The sequence below is a fragment of the Oncorhynchus kisutch genome, linkage group LG13 (genome assembly GCF_002021735.2).
Source record: "Oncorhynchus kisutch isolate 150728-3 linkage group LG13, Okis_V2, whole genome shotgun sequence".
Taxonomy (NCBI): domain Eukaryota; kingdom Metazoa; phylum Chordata; class Actinopteri; order Salmoniformes; family Salmonidae; genus Oncorhynchus; species Oncorhynchus kisutch.
In genome coordinates, this window is record NC_034186.2 from 33,441,756 (window position 1) to 33,462,349 (window position 20,594).

General features: G+C 48.6%; 1 protein-coding gene across 2 annotated transcripts in view; it reads left to right on the forward strand.

The window, feature by feature from the left end:
* The window catches only part of adamts10 (ADAM metallopeptidase with thrombospondin type 1 motif, 10), a 53,606-nt gene that overhangs the window by 11,893 nt on the left and 21,119 nt on the right, over positions 1-20,594 (forward strand). Inside the window, exons 7-16 of one of the 2 annotated variants that reach the window (XM_020499024.2) lie at positions 2,534-2,679; positions 5,709-5,752; positions 6,187-6,292; positions 9,392-9,538; positions 9,694-9,835; positions 10,559-10,666; positions 10,758-10,903; positions 11,349-11,412; positions 11,727-11,838; positions 19,131-19,264. In XM_020499024.2, the coding sequence (XP_020354613.1) occupies positions 2,534-2,679; positions 5,709-5,752; positions 6,187-6,292; positions 9,392-9,538; positions 9,694-9,835; positions 10,559-10,666; positions 10,758-10,903; positions 11,349-11,412; positions 11,727-11,838; positions 19,131-19,264 (1,149 nt within the window). The remainder of the gene's footprint in view (positions 1-2,533; positions 2,680-5,708; positions 5,753-6,186; positions 6,293-9,391; positions 9,539-9,693; positions 9,836-10,558; positions 10,667-10,757; positions 10,904-11,348; positions 11,413-11,726; positions 11,839-19,130; positions 19,265-20,594) is intronic. The other variant, XM_020499025.2, reaches the window with a different exon arrangement.

Here is a 20,594-nt window from a genome sequence, read left to right on the forward strand (position 1 = left end):
AAGTTGACAGCACCTGTCATCCCGTATATGCTCAGGTTGACAGCACCCTGTCATCCCGTATATACTCTGGTTGACAGCACCTGTCCTTCCGTATATGCTCAGGTTGACAGTCCATGTCATCCCGTATATGCTCCGGTTGACAGGCCACGTCATCCCGTATATGCTCAGGTTGACAGTCCCTGTCATCCCGTATATGCCCAGGTTGAAATTGATAGATTTAGTCATTGATTAGCGCCTTAATTGGAAGACAATGGCTGTACATGCTACACATGACATCAGAGCTCAGTTTCTCCGTTTCACAGAGATGTATTTTATATATATTTTTACTTTCGATTATTTAGTAAATATTCTTTTGGAACTGCTGGTACGAGACAAGGTCGAGGGCTGGCAAACCGTTCCATTGCCACAGTAGCTGCATTTGTTTAAGCTTACACATCCATAACAATGAGGTAATGAGGCACGATTTCGCCTGGCAAAGAAAATGTGTTCTCTCGTCATACTGTTGTTCAGAGGAGCTAACACATCTAACAACATCTTTTCAAACTGAAGCTGGGAAGACTGCAAACTAGCTGCACTTCGTTTCATTGTAAAAAAAAATCTATTGACATTTCTTTGTATATATCCATAAAAATGATGCCAGCTGATTCATGATTTCAACTGGCTGAGAAACACTGCCTGCCTGTCTGTCTCTTCCCGAACCCTGACCCCTACACGTTCATTACTACGGGAGAGGAGATCGAATTTCAATATTGAAACAATGTTGCAAATGTCGGAGAGACAGACTGCAAGGTTTTTACAAATCTCGTTGTTGAAAACGAAATGTTACTCTAAAAGAGGGAGAGTGAGATAACATCTAGATGCTTTTTATAGATGAGATCAAGTTTATAAAGTGCCTGGCTGGGCTGATGAGACAGTGGATTGTGCAGTCAGATGGAACAGAGTAAATAGGCATTTTAATGCCATAGTGGTGGTAACTTGTGGAATAGACACCGGCTGGAATGCGCATTTAACCAATCAGCATTCAGGATTAGACCCACCCGTTGTATAAAATATTGTTTTGTCGTATTGTGAAGAAAGTTTGAGGCGGAACACACACCTGAATGAACTCATGACTCCTGTCTCTGCGCACCAAAATTACAATCTGCTTGTCTGAAGTGCCTTTTGAAAGCCTAACACTGTAAGATTGCATTTTATTACTCAGATAGCCATGTTGGCAATAGAACAAGCTTTCAAATGATGCCCACCTGACCCAGACTGCGATTTATAGTATAATGAAAATGTTTGGATTGTGTAAACAACAGTAATCGTGTGATGGTGGGGACACAGGTCTGTGTTCCAAACAAACATCTATAAGTGTGCTTGCTTCAGCATCAGTTCCTCAATAGTAAAGCTAGGAGAGCTAAAAATAAAGAGCCTTAGAGTGGAAGGCTCTTTCCTTGAGCCATAAAAGTGCAATGGAATGACTTAGGAACTGTGCAGTTTGGAGAGGTGTGTGGCCACTTGGAGACACCAGTGAGACCTCTCACTCAAACCCTTGTAATTGTTTTTTCTTACCTATAGTACAAAATGTATATTAAATTCTTATTACGTTTGCTGAATGTATCCAGGGTATTTTCAGATTTCATTATTGACAAATGCTGTGAAAAGTACAGTAAATGTCAAATGCACATAAAATCAACAGTGTAATGTTTGGACTCAGTCCTGTCAGGTGAACTGTTGTGTCCTCACCTTTTGGTCTGATAATTTCACCAATTGCTACCATGGTCATGCATATGGTTTTAATATTTCTTCTGTAAGAAACATTTCAATTTGGCCCTATCCATATGGGCAATTTCCACGAGTTTAAGGGGCTAACAACCTGTATGATTCATACCAGATAGCTGACATTTGCCCCTGGTATACAGTATGTCATCTGACAAATAAACAAGTGTCATGATCATTAGCAGCAGTATTAGTATTATTCTTGCCGTTCGGTCTGTTGAGATTGGGGTAAGACCAAAAGTTGTCTCCCAGAGCAGAGACTTCCAGCTGAAAACTGCCCCTGGAAAACAAAACAGGCCAGCCAGCCCACTGAGCCCAGAGATGGATTGTGGGATATGACAATTACTAGTTATGTCATCACCATGTGCATTCCTGTGTTACGAGCATTCTCAGCTGTAGCCAGGAGAGTATTCCCTCCCCCTGCCAGGGCTGCTAATGGCAGAGGGACAGCAAAGCAGTAGAAGCTCCTGTCCTCATCAGTCCAGTTCAATAGCCTCGTGGCAGAAGGCTGGGCTGCCCAATACTAGGCTCATTGCACAGCTATGGTTGTACTGATCAATTCTGTTTATGTAGGGGAAATTAATTATTGGACCACCTGGGGAATGTCTGTCTCATTACTCCCTCTGGCTTATAAATGATTGTCAGGTGGTGGCAGATAGTAAAAGTGGCTTATCTATGAAAACCTAAAAGTGATCATACTGTAATTTGATTATTTCACTGTACTCTGTTACTGAATATGTTGATTTCAGTATTCCCTCTCTGTCTCTGTCAGCCGACTCTAGAGATTAACCACCATGCAGGGAAGTCCCTGGACAGCTTCTGTAAGTGGCAGAAATCCATCCAGAACCGGAATGGCAATGGGAACGCCATCCCAGACAACGGCATCGCTCACCACGACACTGCCGTGCTCATCACCAGGTCAGCACTCACAGCACCGGAACATTCTTAGTGATTCAGTGTTCACAACTCTTGACTTTCGCGTAAAGCATTAATTGAGGCCAATGGGAAAATGTTGTGAAAATTTGAGAGAAGTGCACAGATCTCAAGACAGAATACTGATCTAAGTACTGAAAGGCACCCTCTAGCATTGTCAATTGACTTTTACATTTTTTATTTGACCTTTATTTAACGAGGCAAGTCAGTTAGGAACAAATTCTTATGCGCAATGATGGCCAACCAAAAGGCAAAAAGGCCTCCTGCAGGGACATGGGCTGGGATAAAAAAATATATATATATATATGACAAAACACACATCACAACAAGAGACAACACAACGCTACATAAAGAGAGACCTAAGACCACACCATAGCATGGCAGCAACACAGCATGACAACAACATGGTAGCAACACAACATGGCAGCAGCACAACATGGTAGCAGCACAAAAGAGGGTACAAACATTATTGGGCACAGACAACAGCACAAAGGGCAAGAAGGTAGAGACAACAATACATCACGCAAAGCAGCCACAACTATCAGTAAGTGTCCATGAGTCTTTGAATGAGTAGATTGTCCAGTTTGAGAGTTTGTTGCAGCTCGTTCCAGTCACGAGCTGCAGTGAATTGAAAAGAGGAGCGACCCAGGGATGTGTGTGCTTTGGGTCCCTTTAACAGAATGTGTTTGGCGGAACGGGTGTTGTATGTGGAGGTTAACGATGCACATAATGAAACCTCTCTAGCCTAATTCCTTAATGATCCACCACTGTGTCTATTGGACAAACAAAATATATTGTGCTCAAATCCTTATTTACGGTTTTAGTAAGAACTGACTCAATATTCTGCCCTTGAGATGCCTCGAGGTTCACTGACACCTTCCTTGCCTCATGGCCTGTCATTTTCCTGACGAAGTCAGTGACGAAACCTAGGCTGTTATGCTCAACTGAGCATCTGGAGATGGAGCGTTGTAGAGAGGGAGAAAGAATGAGAGAGAGAGAGAGAGAGAGAATCAGAGCACAGCTGCCTTGAATCTGACAGTCAAGAGCTGGGCCAAGGAAGCAAAGTGCAGTTTAGTGAGGCACTCTATTTAGGGGGGGAAACAGCAGTGGAAACACAATACTGCATGCAGAGAGATACAACAGAGCACTACTCACTGAAAAACACTCCTCTGCCCATGCATGGGCCCCTGTTCCTAGTAGCTTTGAGTATCTTGGGATGTTTGGTCTGTGAGAACAGGTTCTTTATATGAAGACTTTTATCAAAGAGGGATGGAAAATAAAGTAACCATCCTTTTAGTGACCGTCCTTTTATTTCCTGCCATTGTTCAGACCGTATCAGTTACTTATCAGGTCTGCTATGTGTCCATAGGGCTTAGTGCCAGAGAGAGAGAGAGTGAGGGGAGGGGAGGGAGAAAGTGACAGCGAGAGAGGAGAGTGTGTATGTGTGAGAGTCTTCGTGTGTGTGATGACATGTTTGAGTGCATTTTGCTGAATGTACAGTGGGGAGAACAAGTATTTGATACACTGCCGATTTTGCAGGTTTTCCTACTTACAAAGCATGTAGAGGTCTGTATTTTTTATCATAGGTGCACTTCAACTATGAGAGACGGAATCTACAAAAATCCAGAAAATCACATCGTATGATTTTAAAGTAATTAATTTGCATTTTATTGCATGACATAAGTATTTGATCACCTACCAACCAGAAAGAATTACAGCTCTCACAGACCTGTTAGGTTTTCTTCAAGAAGCCCTCCTGTTCTCCACTCATTACCTGTATTAACTGCGCCTGTTTGAACTCGTTACCTGTATAAAAGACACATGTCCACACACTCGATCAAACAGACTCCAACCTCTCCACAATGGCCAAGACCAGAGAGCTGTGTAAGGACATCAGGAATAAAATTGTAGACCTGCACAAGGCTGGGATGGGCTACAGGACAATAGGCAACCAGCTTGTGGGGAGGCAACAACTGTTGGCGCAATTATTAGAAAATGGAAGAAGTTCAAGATGACGGTCAATCACCCTCGGTCTGGGGCTCCATGCAAGATCTCACCTCGTGTGGCATCAATGATCATGAGGAAGGTGAGGGATCAGCCCAGAACTACACGGCAGGACCTGGTCAATGACCTGAAGAGAGCTGTGACCACAGTCTCAAAGAAAACCATTAGTAACACTACGCCGTCATGGATTAAAATCCTGCAGCGCACGCAAGGTCCCCCTGCTCAAGCCAGCGCATGTCCAGGCCCGTCTGAAGTTTGCCAATGACCATCTGGATGATCCAGAGGAGGAATGGGAGTAGGTCATGTGGTCTGATGAGACAAAAATAGAGCTTTTTGGTCTAAACTCCACTCGCTGTGTTTGGAGGAAGAAGGATGAGTACAACCCCAAGAACACCATCCCAACCATGAAGCATGGAGGTGGAAACATCATTCTTTGGGGATGCTTTTCTGCAAAGGGGACAGGACGACTGCACCGTATTGAGGGGAGGATGGATGGGGCCATGTATCGCGAGATCTTGGCCAACAACCTCCTTCCCTCAGTAAGAGCATTGAAGATTGGTTGTGGCTGGGTCTTCCAGCATCACAACGACCCAAAACACACAGCCAGGGCAACTAAGGAGAGGCTCCGTAAGAAGCATCTCAAGGTCCTGGAGTGGCCTAGCCAGTCTCCAGACCTGAACCCAATAGAAAATCTTTGGAGGGAGCTGAATGTCCGTATTGCCCAGTGACAGCCCGGAAACCTGAAGGATCTGGAGAAGGTCTGTATGGAGGAGTGGGACAAAATCCCTGCTGCAGTGTGTGCAAACCTGGTCAAGAACTACAGGAAACGTATGATCTCTGTAGTTGCAAACAAAGGTTTCTGTACCAAATATTAAGTTCTGCTTTTCTGATTTATCAAAAACTTGTTCTCCCCACTGTATGTTTTAGTGTGAGTGCGTGTCAGGGTGTGGACGCACCGACTGCCAGAGTATTCATTTTAGTTAACAGTTTATTTTCCTTCCTGTTCCCAGGTACGACATCTGCATCTACAAGAACAAGCCATGTGGAACCCTAGGTAGGACCTTTGGTTAAACCTGCCCGCACAGCCCAGGAGAGGGCTAACCCTGGGCACACACTGCACACACACAGGCTGCTTGTTGGGAAGCACTGGGCTTCAGTGTCAGACTGTATATAATCTAGCGATGCCAGGGGAGGGGATGTGACTCAGGAAACTGCCCTCATTTGGACTTTGCACTCCCTCACTATTAAGTACCTACCTAACATATCTCTGCTGCAGCATGACTGACCAGCATGACTGACCAGCATGACTGACCAGCATGACTGACTAGCACAGTCTTCAAGTGACATGTAGATGCAGAATTGTAGGTTTTAGTTAAGCATGTAAATGTATGTATTTTTTACTTGTATCACCCCTGTATGTGCTTCAGAATGCGTGCATTGGAATTGACATGTATGTTAGAGACCGTATTGTGTGTCGCTCTTTCCCAGGTCTAGCTCCAGTGGGGGGGATGTGTGAGCCAGAGAGGAGCTGCAGTATCAACGAGGACATCGGGCTGGCCACAGCTTTCACCATCGCCCACGAGATAGGACACACGTAAGACGCTCACCCACATCCCCTATATCACCCTAATGTCCCTCATCACTGGGGCCCTGACTTGTCCCTGACATTCAGGGCCCCAGTAACAGTTATAGCCTTCATCACCTTTGACAAACCCTTTGGTCTTTATGGACCTTGGCTGTTTCAATAAACCACTCTTTCATTGGTGTTACCTGTGACCCCTCATAGGAAACCCTGCCCCTATCCTGGCTTCTGCCCCAGCCTCTCACCCAACTCGCCCATCCCCCCACCTCTGTGCTGACCTGGGCTAAACTGGCCCAGTCTCTCATCCAACTCGCCCATTCCCCCCACCCCTGCGCTGACCTGGGCTAAACTGGCCCAGCCTCTCACCCAACTCGCCCATTCCCCCCACCCCTGTGCTGACCTGGGCTAAACTGGCCCAGCCTCTCACCCAACTCGCCCATTCCCCCGACCCCTGTGCTGACCTGGGCTAAACTGGCCCAGCCTCTCACCCAACTCGCCCATTCCCCCCACCCCTGCGCTGAACTGGGCTAAACTGGCCTAGTCTCTCACCCAACTCGCCCATTCCCCCCACCCCTGCACTGACCTGGGCTAAACTGGCCTAGTCTCTCACCCAACTCGCCCATTCCCCCCACCCCTGTGCTGAACTGGGCTAAACTGGCCTAGTCTCTCACCCAACTCGCCCATTCCCCCCACCCCTGTGCTGAACTGGGCTAAACTGGCCTAGTCTCTCACCCAACTCGCCCATTCCCCCCACCCCTGCGCTGACCTGGGCTAAACTGGCCTAGTCTCTCACCCAACTCGCCCATTCCCCCCACCCCTGCACTGACCTGGGCTAAACTGGCCTAGTCTCTCACCCAACTCGCCCATTCCCCCCACCCCTGTGCTGACCTGGGCTAAACTGGCCTAGTCTCTCACCCAACTCGCCCATTCCCCCCACCCCTGTGCTGAACTGGGCTAAACTGGCCTAGTCTCTCACCCAACTCGCCCATTCCCCCCACCCCTGCACTGACCTGGGCTAAACTGGCCTAGTCTCTCACCCAACTCGCCCATTCCCCCCACCCCTGCACTGACCTGGGCTAAACTGGCCTAGTCTCTCACCCAACTCGCCCATTCCCCCCACCCCTGCACTGACCTGGGCTAAACTGGCCTAGTCTCTCACCCAACTCGCCCATTCCCCCCACCCCTGCACTGACCTGGGCTAAACTGGCCTAGTCTCTCACCCAACTCGCCCATTCCCCCCACCCCTGTGCTGACCTGGGCTAAACTGGCCTAGTCTCTCACCCAACTCGCCCATTCCCCCCACCCCTGCACTGACCTGGGCTAAACTGGCCTAGTCTCTCACCCAACTCGCCCATTCCCCCCACCCCTGCACTGACCTGGGCTAAACTGGCCTAGTCTCTCACCCAACTCGCCCATTCCCCCCACCCCTGAGCTGACCTGGGCTAAACTGGCCTAGTCTCTCACCCAACTCGCCCATTCCCCCCACCCCTGCACTGACCTGGGCTAAACTGGCCTAGTCTCTCACCCAACTCGCCCATTCCCCCCACCCCTGCACTGACCTGGGCTAAACTGGCCCAGCCTCAGTGTGAGATTGCTGTTAGATTACAGCTGTACCAGAGGGAGAACTTACGTAACTATCAGTTATTTCCATCAATTTTTTTTATTTGTATTTTATTTCACCTTTATTTAACCAGGTAGGCTAGTTGAGAACACCTTTATTTAACCAGGTAGGCTAGTTGAGAACACCTTTATTTAACCAGGTAGGCTAGTTGAGAACACCTTTATTTAACCAGGTAGGCTAGTTGAGACCACCTTTATTTAACCAGGTAGGCTAGTTGAGAACAAGTTCTCATTTACAACTGCGACCTGGCCAAGATAAAGCATAGCAGTGTGAACAGACAACACAGAGTTACACATGGAGTAAACAATTAACAAGTCAATAACACAGTAGAAAACAAAGAGTCTATATACATTGTGTGCAAAAGGCATAAGGAGGTAGGCGAATAATTACAATTTAGCAGATTAACACTGGAGTGATAAATGATCAGATGGTCATGTGCAGGTAGAGATACTGGTGTGCAAAAGAGCAGAAAAGGAAATAAATAAAAACAGTATGGGGATGAGGTAGGTAAAAATGGGTGGGCTATTTACCGATAGACTATGGACAGCTGCAGCGATCGGTTAGCTGCTCATATAGCAGATGTTTGACGTTGGTGAGGGAGATAAAAGTCTCCAACTTCAGCGATTTTTGCAGACTTTGCTGTCTGTTAAAATCTGCACAGGCCCAGTTTCGCACTCATGGTGTTAATATGATTTTAACAGGGAGAGGATGTTTGAGCAAATACACAACTTGTTAATAGCTTTATATTTTCTTTGTCATATTTAGAACAAGTTACGAGTGTGGCTGGTACCGTATATCATTCTGGGCCTACCTCCGGGCCTGGCAGTAGGCATGGCTTTTGTGTCTTCCCTCCAAGACACTTTGTTTTACTTGCTGGCCTGGCGTACCAGCCGATCTGCCTCACTTAGTCATGCATACATATTTATCTAGGCGTATGCCTGAGTAACATCGGACATGTCCACTGGACATGTATGTCATTTCCAAACCTCTTCATACCCTGCCATGAAAGAGGATTCTGTTAGATTTGCTCTGATATTTTACTTTCAAAAGCCATGACTTGGTATCATTTTTGAAAGTCCACTAAGTAATTGAGTGTGCCATTTACCTACGTGTGGACACAGGCCTGAGGTATTTTCACAGGTGGCAAACCCATTGGTGCTCCCCCCTAATGGCTAGTCCAGGTACCTTTTGAACTGGATGGGGTGCTTGTACCCTGGGGCTGTCTAGACGGTGGGCCTTGTATTTTACAGTGCATATGGAAGTCTGTGTCAGACAGAGAGAGCAGAGCACAGAGACACTTTGCTGTCTGTTAAAATCTGCACAGGCCCAGTTTCGCACTCATGGTGTTAATATGATTTTAACAGGGAGAGGATGTTTGAGCAAAACATTTCCTTTTACTCGATACATCACCAATACCCCCCAATAACTTTTGCACTCATGCTCAGTCACCCAGGAGATATATCAACGCAGTACCATCTGTCTCCCTGCAGGTTTGGGATGAACCATGACGGAGTGGGCAACGCCTGTGGCTCCCGCAGTCAGGAGACAGCCAAGCTGATGGCTGCACACATCACCATGAAGACCAACCCCTTCGTCTGGTCCGCCTGCAGCCGAGACTACATCACCAACTTCCTGGAGTGAGTCTGACCTCCAATACACAGGATATTAAAGGGAGTTGCAGGGTTTGTTATGTGTGGACAGTGGGATAGATTAAACAGCCAAGTACATTGTGGGTGAGGTCCAGGTTTGTTGGGCCCGTTTTCATTCTAGTCTCCTGTCTGTTTCCCTACAGCTCAGGTATGGGTTCATGCCTCAACAACGTCCCACCGAAGCAGGAGTTTGTGTACCCCACCACGGCCCCCGGCCAGGCCTACGATGCAGACGAGCAGTGCCGCTTCCAGTACGGAGTGAAGTCTCGGCAGTGTAAATACGGGGTACCTACTCACCTTCCTCTTCTAACTCGCCTGATAAGGCTGCATGGTCCTTTTTATCTGACAGATCCATTTAGTACTATGTGTGTGACCATGTAGAAATTATACTGACCCAAATCTTCTGATCCATCAGTACCACGTGCATCGTATGTCCTCTCCCGCCTTCCCCTACTCCAGAGCAGACATGCGTCTCTCCTCTCCACCGTTTGTAGGCCAGCTCTCCTCTCTGTCATATCTCTGGCTCTCTGCCCACTGTGATCAGTGCAGCATGAAGGCAGACAGAGTAGCCACTAGCCACACTGCTATTTATTTGTCTCCTAGCTAGAGTTGACATGTTCTTTTTAACCAGTCCCACTGTTTTTTGGCCCCATGTTGAAGAGTTTATGAAGAAGTCTTGTGCTATCTTTATTGTATGACATCTTCTTATTAGATGGTCTATTTTATTGGCCCGACAGCTGAGTGAACAGACATCTGGCACAAAATAGTACTTTATAGTGTCATTATCATTGATACTATGCAGTCAGTACAATAACTTATGGCACTGTGTTTTATTGCCGTTGTAAAAGCCTTAAATACATTAGCACCACAGAGCCCAGAAGTAGTTGAACCAACCGCTGGTGCCGTCTGCTCCGGGTCAGTGGGCCCTCTTGGCTGAGCTCATCAGGGCCTGTTGTCTCTATATGGTCTGAAATGGACACACTCTGACAGCTCTCCCTGTGTCTGCAGGAAGTCTGCAGTGAGCTGTGGTGCATGAGCAAGAGCAACCGCTGCATCACCAGCAGCATACCCGCTGCAGAAGGAACCATCTGTCAAACCAATACCATAGAGAAAGGGGTAAGCACTGGAATGTTCCATGATCAGCAGAAATGAGGTGGGGGGGGGGGTGTGTTTGGTTTTTATTTCATTAGTCTTCTGTGTGTTACAGTGGTGCTATAAGAGGGTGTGTGTGGCCTACGGGACCCGGCCAGAGGGCGTGGACGGCGGGTGGGGTCTCTGGACCCCCTGGGAGGAGTGCAGCCGTACCTGTGGGGGAGGAGTGTCCTCCTCCATCCGCCACTGTGACAGCCCCAGGTGAGTGGTGCTGCAGATGGATGTGGATCTCAACTCTGGCCATAGGACGGACGGTAGGCAGTGAATTCACAGCCACTGTAGAACTGTAAAGCCATTGGGTTGTGTCTGACTGGCTCTTCCTAACTTGTTTGTGGAGGATGCTAGATGCCAGTCTACCACCAATCATTTTAACATCCCACTATAATCACCCACGTGCAACAATGACAGCCGTATTAAAGGATATCAACATAGACCGTGGCAAACTGACTTTTTTTCTGGTGTTTTTACTGAGGAGTTAGTCTAATTGACTTGGATAGCTGAGTAATAAAAATACAGACTGTCAGAGATTGAAGCAGGGTGGTAGAGCGAGGCTAGCCAGGCGGGAGGAGAATAGAGCCCAGTGTGATTGGGGAGTTATTGTTCAATTGCACTCAGATGTGTTTTGCCTCTGCTTTTCTGGTTCCAGGCCAACGATTGGTGGAAAGTATTGTCTGGGAGAGAGGAAGCGCTTCAGATCGTGCAATATTGATGTGAGTGGGGGAGCAGAGCAGAGTGGAGAAGTAGCTCCCTCTGAGAGGCCTACAGTACCATCACCATACTCATCCTGGCCCGGCCCAACTCTACAGCTCTCAGACTGACCTAATTAACAGCAGCCTGCCCAGCCCAGAACTAATTCCCTCAGTGTGTGTGGATGTGTGCGTTTGGTGGAGTGTAGAGGCTTACTTTAAATGACTGCTGGGAGCAAAAGAGACAGGGGAGGGGATAAAGTGGATGTCTGATGTTGAGAGGCCTGAGATTTGATTGACACAGAGCTGATCTCTGCCCCTCTGTGTGTCTGTCTCAGGAGTGTCCTGCAGGCTCTCAGGATTTCCGGGAGATTCAGTGCGCCGATTTCGACAACGTTCCTTTCCGGGGGAAATTCTACACCTGGCAACCCTACAGAGGAGGTGTGTACAGTAAGTGTGTGTGTCCCACCCTCCTCCACAGCAGACTGGGATACATCATTGCAGAGGTAACTACACTGTCTGCTCGGTGGTCATTTCAAGTTGAAAACGTCTGTAGACAGTCTGCAGATATGGAGAAAGCTGACACATCTGCCTGTGAGTTCACAGAGAGAATAGTGCAGCAAGCACATGGGGAGAGCTGAGCAGGAGCGTGCTGCCAGACCGTGGGCCCAGAAAGGGAAGAGGGGAGAGCTGAGCAGGAGAGTGCTGCCAGACCGTGGGCCCAGAAAGGGAAGAGGGGAGAGCTGAGCAGGAGAGTGCTGCCAGACCGTGGGCCCAGAAAGGGAAGAGGGGAGAGCTGAGCAGGAGAGTGCTGCCAGATCGTGGGCCCAGAAAGGGAAGAGGGGAGAGCTGAGCAGGAGAGTGCTGCCAGACCGTGGGCCCAGAAAGGGAAGAGGGGAGAGCTGAGCAGGAGAGTGCTGCCAGATCGTGGGCCCAGAAAGGGAAGAGGGGAGAGCTGAGCAGGAGCGTGCTGCCAGACCGTGGGCCCAGAAAGGGAAGAGGGGAGAGCTGAGCAGGAGAGTGCTGCCAGACCGTGGGCCCAGAAAGGGAAGAGGGGAGAGCTGAGCAGGAGAGTGCTGCCAGACCGTGGGCCCAGAAAGGGAAGAGGGGAGAGCTGAGCAGGAGAGTGCTGCCAGACCGTGGGCCCAGAAAGGGAAGAGGGGAGAGCTGAGCAGGAGAGTGCTGCCAGACCGTGGGCCCAGAAAGGGAAGAGGGGAGAGCTGAGCAGGAGAGTGCTGCCAGACCGTGGGCCCAGAAAGGGAAGAGGGGAGAGCTGAGCAGGAGAGTGCTGCCAGACTGTGGGCCCAGAAAGGGAAGAGGGGAGAGCTGAGCAGGAGAGTGCTGCCAGACCGTGGGCCCAGAAAGGGAAGAGGGGAGAGCTGAGCAGGAGAGTGCTGCCAGACCGTGGGCCCAGAAAGGGAAGAGGGGAGAGCTGAGCAGGAGGGTGCTGCCAGACCGTGGGCCCAGAAAGGGAAGGGAAGAGGGGAGAGCTGAGCAGGAGCGTGCTGCCAGACCGTGGGCCCAGAAAGGGAAGAGGGGAGAGCTGAGCAGGAGAGTGCTGCCAGACCGTGGGCCCAGAAAGGGAAGAGGAGAGAGCTGAGCAGGAGAGTGCTGCCAGATCGTGGGTCCAGAAAGGGACGAGGGGAGAGCTGAGCAGGAGGGTGCTGCCAGACCGTGGGCCCAGAAAGGGAAGGGAAGAGGGGAGAGCTGAGCAGGAGCGTGCTGCCAGACCGTGGGCCCAGAAAGGGAAGAGGGGAGAGCTGAGCAGGAGAGTGCTGCCAGACCGTGGGCCCAGAAAGGGAAGAGGGGAGAGCTGAGCAGGAGAGTGCTGCCAGATCGTGGGTCCAGAAAGGGAAGAGGGGAGAGCTGAAAAGAAGAGAGGAGAAGGGGAGAGGGGAAGGCTGCAGACAATCTCCTGTCTGGCTAGAATTCCTGTGCTTGATGAGCGCTGCTCTGGATGCGAAAGATAAATACTTTCGACGACATAGCTGCTTTTAATCTACCAGTCCAATAACATAATGGCTTACAGAGGGGCCCTCTCCAACTCCAGGCAACAAGTGCTCCTTTCATCAAGTCAGCTGATTTTACAATGGAAATCCCTTGCAGCTGTTAAAATACAAGTTGTGCCACAGTCTGCCCTGCGTTAGGGCCATATCACACATCCCAACCCCCTTCTCTCTACTCACTCACTCTCTTTCTACATTCCTCCCTATTTCTCCCTCTCTATTCTGCTTTCTTTCCCCCTCTCTCTTGCTCTTTCCTCTCTCCTCTCTGCTGCCTCTCTCTTTCCGTCTGTCCTGTAGTTGGACACCTCTAGCAGACCATCGGGCTCGGCTCAGACAGCCAAGGATAGTTCATTAAAAAAAGCGTGCAGCGTTTTAGCAGTCATATACATTTTTTTTCTGAGGCATAAGCCATCCACATTGTTGCGCTTGGTCCAACAACTTTCGCAGGATGCCTTCCTTCAGCAGGCCCCCCAAGTCAGTCAGCCCCCATCCATCCAGCCTACAAACCTGCTTAGCTTCAGACTGGAGGCAAGCCTGCCAAAGCACAGTACCATGGGAGTTCGAGTTTTCCATCATCCCACAGCTTTGTTATCCGCAAGACTCACAGGCAGCACATACTGTACCTGTTTCAGCGGTGCCAGCACAAACAGAGCCCAAAAGAGATTTCAACAACTTTTCAAACAGTGGAACTAGCTGGAAATGGGTATACTTGGCTTGTACACAGCCGTGGCAGTATTAGATGATTTGTCACAGCGTATAAAGTGATATGTTAGACTATGGGCTGCTCTCCCAGCTCACAGGGGGGTTGTGGGCTGTGATGCCAGAGCACCCTGGCTAAGAGAGAGGCTTCATGGGAGGCCAGTGGAAAGGCACTCTGCTGCCTGCCTGGTCCTGACTTGTCAGCTGGTTCCACTGTGCTGCCTGCCTGGTCCTGACTGTCAGCTGGTTCCCCTGTGCTGCCTGCCTGGTCCTGACTGCCAGCTGGTTCCACTGTGCTGCCTACCTGGTCCTGACTTGTCAGCTGGTTCCACTGTGCTGCCTACCTGGTCCTGACTTGTCAGCTGGTTCCACTGTGCTGCCTACCTGGTCCTGACTTGTCAGCTGGTTCCACTGTGCTGCCTACCTGGTCCTGACTTGTCAGCTGGTTCCACTGTGCTGCCTACCTGGTCCTAACTTGTCAGCTGGTTCCACTGTGCTGCCTGCCTGGTCCTGAATCTTGCCCAATTAACACTTATTTCTACTCTCACATGACCAGAGCCTGGCCAGGTTATAAAGCATGGAAACTGTGTTGACTAAAGGGTGGTGGTAAGTAAAGTGAGAAAATGGCTGTGTTGTGATGTATGTGTGTTGCATTGTGTGTACGTGTTTGTGCTATGTGTTGGGTCGGCCCATAGAGCAGATGTGCTGGCGTTTCTGTGCTGAGACATTGATTGGCCTTGTCAGCCAGTAAGAGAGCTCAGTGTGGTCGCTGGCATGCTCTGGAATATGGAATAAATGAGAGCACCTGTCACTGCACAAATAACACCCTCCCCCCTCTCTTTCCTCTCTCCCTCTCTTTCCTCTCTCCCTCTCTTTCCTCTCCCCTTTCTCTCCCTCTATTTCCTCTCCCTCTCTTTCCTCTTTCTCTCCCTCTCTTTCCTCTCTCTCTCCCCCTCTCTTTCCTCTCTCTCTCCCCCTCTCTTTCCTCTCTCTCCCTCTCTTTCCTCTCTCCCTCTCTTTCCCCTCTCTTTCCTCTCTCTCTCCCTCTCTTTCCTCTCTCTCTCCCTCTCTTTCCTCTCTCTCTCCTCTCTTTCCTCTCTCTCTCCCTCTCTTTCCTCTCTCTCTCCCTCTCTTTCCTCTCTCTCTCCCTCTCTTTCCTCTCTCTCCCTCTCTTTCCTCTCTCTCCCTCTCTTTCCTCTCTCTCCCTCTCTTTCCTCTCTCTCCCTCTCTTTCCTCTCTCTCTCCCTCTCTTTCCTCTCTCTCCCTCTCTTCCTCTCTCTCCCTCTCTTTCCTCTCTCTCTCCCTCTCTTTCCTCTCTCTCTCCCTCTCTTTCCTCTCTCTCTCCCTCTCTTTCCTCTCTCTCCCCCTCTCTTTCCTCTCTCTCCCCTCTCTTTCCTCTCTCTCCCTCTCTTTCCTCTCTCTCCCTCTCTTTCCTCTCTCTCCCTCTCTTTCCTCTCTCTCCCTCTCTTTCCTCTCTCTCCCTCTCTTTCCTCACTCTCTCCCTCTCTTTCCTCTCTTTCCTCTCTCTCTCTCCCTCTCTTTCTCTTTCCTCTCCCCCTGTCCGTTTTTCTGCAAGTCTGCAGGATTTCCACATTCCAGTTTCCCAGGGAATTTGCTGAGAGTTGCACTGTTTCTGTTAGCGCCCTCTCCTTTTTGTTGTTGTGAGCATTTGACCCCACCGTGCTGTTAGCGCCCTCTCCTTTTTGTTGTTGTGAGCGTTTGACCCCACCGTGCTGTTAGCGCCCTCTCCTTTTTGTTGTTGTGAGCGTTTGACCCCACCGTGCTGTTAGCGCCCTCTCCTTTTTGTTGTTGTGAGCGTTTGACCCCACCGTGCTGTTAGCGCCCTCTCCTTTTTGTTGTTGTGAGCGTTTGACCCCACCGTGCTGTTAGCGCCCTCTCCTTTTTGTTGTTGTGAGCGTTTGACCCCACCGTGCTGTTAGCGCCCTCTCCTTTTTGTTGTTGTGAGCGTTTGACCCCACCGTGCTGTTAGCGAAACCAAGAGCCTCAGAACCCACAGCCCTGATCAGTCCCAGACCTTAGGTGGCAGAGGGGTGGCACAGACAAAGAGGGGGCCGAGGGGACAAAAGGGTTGTGTGTGTGTCTGTGTGTGGATAGAAGGAGTGAAGGGGGGACTTAATCACAATCAGCTGCTTGTTCTCTTGATGTTAGCAATCCAAACTGTGCTCTCTCCCCTCTATAGCCCCTCCACCTCCCCACTCTCCTCTCTGTCTTTGGCACCCGAGTCCTTACAGCTGTGGGAGAACAAACTGTGTCGAACCTAAAACCCCAAATCCCATTAAAATACCATGCGTGGCCATCAGACACATTAGAGCAGCCCGGGGTTTTCTCAGTAATGGAGGGGAATGGCTGGAGCAATTGTGTTGTCTTCACCCAACAAGAGGCCTCACGGCTGAAAGTGCTAATAAAGAGCGAAGTGGAAGCGATTTGTTTTCGTGTTGTGTAATGTTGTAAACTCGACACAGCAGCAGTGCAGCTCAAAATCGCATTGCGTAAATGTGTTTGAGCAATGAAATGGTGTGAAAGCCAGAGTGGATGCCATTTAAAATGCTGAGTCTGGTGTTGTCTCTGCTTGCTGCTGCAGATGGGATCCTATAGACCAGGGGTGGGAAACTCCAGTCCTCCAGGGCCTGACTGGTCTCACACTTTTCTCCATCCCTAGCAAACACAGCTGATTAATCAAATTCTGTTTATCAAATTCTGCTTCTCTGTTCATCATATATGCATAGTCATTTTAACTATACATTAATGTACATACTACCTCAATTGGCCCGACCAACCAGTGCCCCCCCGCACATTGGCTAACCGGGCTATCTGCATTGTGTCCCGCCGCCCACCAACCCCTCTTTTACGCTATGGCTACACGCTACTGCTACTCTCTGTTTATCATATATGCATAGTAACTTTAACCATATCTACATGTACATACTTGTCACGCCCTGTGACTAGGGTGTGCGTTCTGTTCTTTTTTCTATGTTTTTGTTCTATGTTTTGTATTTCTGGTTTTGGCCTGGTATGGTTCCCAATCAGAGGCAGCTGTCAATCGTTGTCTCTGATTGAGAACCATTCTTAGGCAGCCTGTTTTCCCGTTGTGGGTAGTTATTTTCTGTTTAGTGTGTTTTGCACCTGACGGAGCTGTTTCGGTTGTTTCTTTTGGTCCTTGTTGTATTTGGTGTTCAGTTTATTAAAATAATGATGAACAATTACCACGCTGCATATTGGTCCGATCTTTCCTACTCCTCCTCAGAAGAGGAGGACGAAAACCGTTACAATACTACCTCAATCAGCCTGACTAACCAGTGTCTGTATGTAGCCTCGCAACTGTTATTTTTCACTGTCTTTTTACTGTTGTTTTTATTTCTTTACTTACCTATTGTTCACCTAATACCTCTTTTGCACTGTTGGTTAGAGCCTGTAAGTAAGCATTTCACTATAAGGTCTACTACACCTGTTGTATTCGGCGCACGTGACAAACTTTGATTTGATTTGAAATTGCATTCTAAACTGAAGATCATGATTAGGTGACTATTGGAGTCAGGTGTGTTAGCTGGGGCAAAACTGACGCCAATCAGGCCCTCGAGGACTGGAATTGCCCACCCCTGCTATAGAGGACCAGCTGCTTCCCTGGTCAACTCAATCTAGCTCTTAATCATGCTACTTTATGTGTTTACCAAAAGTATTACTTGACACCTAATGAAACATACAGCTCTCAATAACCTCTGACTTATTTCTGATGGTATTTTCATGTCCTTCCCAAAACACCAACCATCTATGGGATTCTATAGAGGACCTTCATAGTTGTTCCTCTCACCACCAGCCTGTACTGATGACAACAGGCAGGATGGGTCCATGGACTCATGCTTCTTACGCCAAATCCTGACTCTGCCATCAGCATGACGCAACAGGAACAAGGATTTGTCAGACCAGGCAATGTTTTTCCACTCCTAAATTGTGCAGTGTTGGTGATCACATGTCCACGCTGATAGAAGTGGTACCTGGTGTGGTTGTCCGGCTGTAATAGACCATCCGTGACAAGGACAGGCGAGTTGTGCGCTCCGAGATGCCGTTCTGCACACCATTGTTGTACTGTGCCTTGTACTGCGTAGTTATTTGTCTTTTTGCGGCCCGCTTGCACAATTCTTTCCATTCTCCTTCAACCTTTCTCATCAAAAAGCTGTTTTTGCCCACAGGACTGCCGCTGACTGGATGTTTTCTGTTTGTCACACTTCTCGGTAAATCATAGACACTGTCGTGTGTGAGAATCCCAGGAGGGTGGCTGTTTTTGAGATACTGGATCCGACACGCCTGGCAACGACGATCATACCACGCACAAGTCGCTTTGGTCACTTGTTTTGCCCATTTCTAATGTTCAATCGAACTGTAACTGAATGCCTTGATGTCCGTCTGCTTTATATAATAAGCCACGTGACTCACTGTCTGTACGACCGATCCATTTTCGTGAACGGGGTGGTGTACCTCTCCGGTGAGTGTATGTTGTTGTTTACCCAAGAGTGTCACAAACAATGAATGAAAATAACAATGCACAGCTCTTCTAAACCTCTGACATGATGGTATTGTCAAGTCTGGGTATTTGTTGTTTACCCAAGAGTATTACGTAACAACTTATGAAACCAACAGCTCTAAGCCTGCGTTTACACAGGCAGCCCAATTCTGATCTTTTGCTCAGTTATTGGAAAAAGAACTGATCTGATTGGTCGAAAGACCAATTTGTGGAAAATATCAGAATTGGACTGCCTGTGTAAACCCAGCCTTAAAAACTGACATGATATTGTCAGATCCTTGCCAAAACACCAGCGATCTAGTCAAGACCTATTTGTATAATGGCTTACGTGGAGACCTAGAGACGTGTAGACCAAGAGACGTAGGATTGTGGGTTTTAAGTACTTCTAGGTTACCCCCCCACCCCAAATTTGCTGCAGAATCTAATCCGGGATCTATTTGTGTTTGTATTGAACTATTGTCTTATGTTCCCCTTCTCTGTGCTGCTCTGTTGTCTAGGTGGAGTGAAGTCCTGCTCTCTGAACTGCCTGGCGGAGGGATATAACTTCTACACAGAGCGTGCTCCGGCTGTGGTGGACGGAACCCCATGTCGGGACGACTCTCTGGATGTCTGTGTGAATGGAGAGTGCAAGGTGAGACTGCTCCGTCCTTTCTGTCCTCTCATTTAACTCTCCTCCTGGTTGTCTTCTTAAAGTAGTATTGCCTTTCAGATGGTGTTGCTCACTGCTCACACAAACGATGCCGATTGTTCCCCCATTCTGTTGTTTTTGGATGGCTTCAGAGCCTGTCAAGAAGCAGCGTGGCTTTGGACTGGGAGGGGAGGAGGGAAAAATGAAATACACTCGCTGAATGACACCAAACCACAAAACATCTGAATTGTTGTTTTGTGGTTTCCTGCAGCTATGTGGAGCAGAGCTAGATTTCATTAGGCAATTGAACGGCCATCCCTCTCTCCTCTCTTGGGCTTTGTTTGGAGCTGTCTCAGGGCCTGGGCACATGAAGTGGGTGTGAGTGGAAGTCTCTGGGCTCGTCCAGACTGAGAGAGGAGACTGTTTATCAACTATTCTCCTCTCCTCTCTTACTTGGTTCTGTTCTGTGTAGCAGGAACTCAGTGACCCTCCAGCTCAGCTGGCTGCACGGCTAGCTGCTAAATATATTCACTTCAGCCTCTCTCTCCCACACTCTGTTTCTTATTCACCCTCTCTCCCACACTCTGTTTCTTATTCACCCTCTCTCCCACTCTCTTTCTCTCTCTGTTTCTTATTCACCCTCTCTCCCACTCTCTTTCTCTCTCTGTTTCTTATTCACCCTCTCTCCCACTCTCTTTCTCTCTCTGTTTCTTATTCACCCTCTCTCCCACTCTCTTTCTCTCTCTGTTTCTTATTCTCCCCCTCTCCCTCTCTCTTTCTCTCTCTGTTTCTTATTCTCCCTCTTTCTCTCTTTCTTATTCTGCCTCTCTTTCTCTCTTTCTTATTCTCTCTCTCTTTCTCTCTCTTTCTTATTCTCCCTCTCTTTCTCTCTCTTTCTTATTCTCCCTCTCTTTCTCTCTCTTTCTTATTCTCCCTCTCTCTTTCTCTCTCTTTCTTATTCTCCCTCTCTCTTTCTCTCTCTTTCTTATTCTCCCTCTCTCTTTCTTATTCTCCCTCTCTTTCTTATTCTCCCTCTCTTTCTTATTCTCCCTCTCTTTCTTATTCTCCCTCTCTCTTTCTTATTCTCCCTCTCTCTTTCTTATTCTCCCTCTCTCTTTCTCTCTCTTTCTTATTCTCCCTCTCTCTTTCTCTCTCTTTCTTATTCTCCCTCTCTCTTTCTCTCTCTTTCTTATTCTCCCTCTCTTTCTCTCTCTCTTTCTTATTCTCCCTCTCTCTTTCTCTCTCTCTTTCTTATTCTCCCTCTCTCTTTCTTTCTTATTCTCCCCCTCTCTCTTTCTCTTTCTTATTCTCCCCCTCTCTCTTTCTCTCTCTG